At 22.4% G+C, this 1530-nt stretch overlaps 1 protein-coding gene across 1 annotated transcript; it reads right to left on the bottom strand.

The window, feature by feature from the left end:
* Positions 1-619: 619 nt before the first annotated feature.
* Positions 620-1304, bottom strand: OCT59_003752 (uncharacterized protein; the record flags this gene model as incomplete). The annotated part of the gene is made up of 2 exons (XM_025310298.1): positions 620-1113; positions 1190-1304. 2 exons carry the CDS (start codon positions 1302-1304, stop codon positions 620-622), a joined length of 609 nt encoding a protein of 202 aa, XP_025183739.1.
* Between the last annotated feature and the right edge of the window lie 226 nt (positions 1305-1530).

Genomic DNA, 1530 nt, shown 5'->3' with positions numbered 1-1530 from the left:
TATTTTTGATAATTTGGCTATGTTCTGTATAATGCTAATTAAATTAACATTTACCCCCTTTTTTCATAAAATACATTATCAATAAAGTGAAAATTTTAATATGAGAGTATTTAAAAATTGTGTTTCTTAATAGTCATTATGAAGCTTAAAGAATTTTATAAGTATATATTAATCAGTTCAATACAGTATAATATATTTTGAGAATAGATTAATAATCAATTGATATTTAGTTAAGTTAGTATTGATCAATATATAAAAATCTTTAAAATGTAGGTTTCAAACTAGATTCAGGCAGTCTACTTGTAATTTCTCTTTGTATAATCAAATAGAAAACTGAAAATAAATGATGTACATACACATGAGAGAATTTTAATAACAAAAATTTGTAATTAATGGATTTTTTACATTAATATAATAAATAAAAAGTTTATACTTTTTTTCAAAGAACGTGTAGGATTACTTTACTGGTAAATATTTCATATGCAAAATGCCAATAATAACCACACATTTGAATTAAACAAATACTATAATTCATATATAACTTGTATGACCATTTATTAGATATTTGTTGAAAAAATAATTACACTATTATTCAAATATACTGTGATTTGATTTTGTTTCAATAACTAGACTTAAATTTAATACTAAAATTTTTTTGCTTAAAATCTGCATCCAACTTAGCTCTATATACACTCATATAATCTGTTCCTAATATATTCAAATCACTAAAAGTAGAACCAACAGGAGATACATTTACTGCTATATGTCTTTTATTTAATATCACAGAAAAAGGATTATATGTATTAGTAATATTTGGCAAACATGAATCTAACACTTCCTTAGTGATGTAAGTCTTTGGAGAACCAGTATCAATAAGAAAAATTAAATTTTTAATTTTATCATTTATATTCATCGTCATTACTCCAAAAAATCGGTTAGAATATCCATATAAAATTCCGTTGACTTCATCTAATTCTTGTGTAGTATCTGAGAGGTATTTAACATTAAGAATTTCTGAAACTTTTTCATACAAATCTTTTGATTTAACATCTGAATCATCAGGCATTATTGGTGCAAAGACATCAGATTTTTTATAAAAATTTAGAGTGCAAACTAAGAATTAAAGTTACAAAATAAAATCAGTTAAAGAAAAGAAGAAAATAAATAAATATATATATTATAAACTCACAAGTTTTAATGCCAACTATTGCTGGTTTTTTGTAATTATAACATGGTACATTATATGCTTTAACATGATTATAGTACGGTACTTTATATGCTTTAACTAAGGATAATAACCTCATTTTTGCTAAATAGTAATTTTAATCAATTATGAGGTCTTTTATACTGAACTATTTAAATTGCTGTGGCATTGTGAGTAAATTTTTATAAAAATGATTAATTATTATTATTTAGTATTACTAATCCAAATGAAACTATTTACTATAGTAATACCAAATATTGTATAAGATAAGCATCAAACTCAGTTTATTTCAATCATTTGATTTTGATCTTATCAAAAAAAAAAAA

The sequence above is a fragment of the Rhizophagus irregularis genome, chromosome 12 (genome assembly GCF_026210795.1).
Source record: "Rhizophagus irregularis chromosome 12, complete sequence".
Taxonomy (NCBI): Eukaryota; Fungi; Glomeromycota; class Glomeromycetes; order Glomerales; family Glomeraceae; genus Rhizophagus; species Rhizophagus irregularis.
The sequence above is the reverse complement of the archived record's forward strand: the minus strand, read 5'-3'. Positions and strand labels throughout refer to the sequence as shown.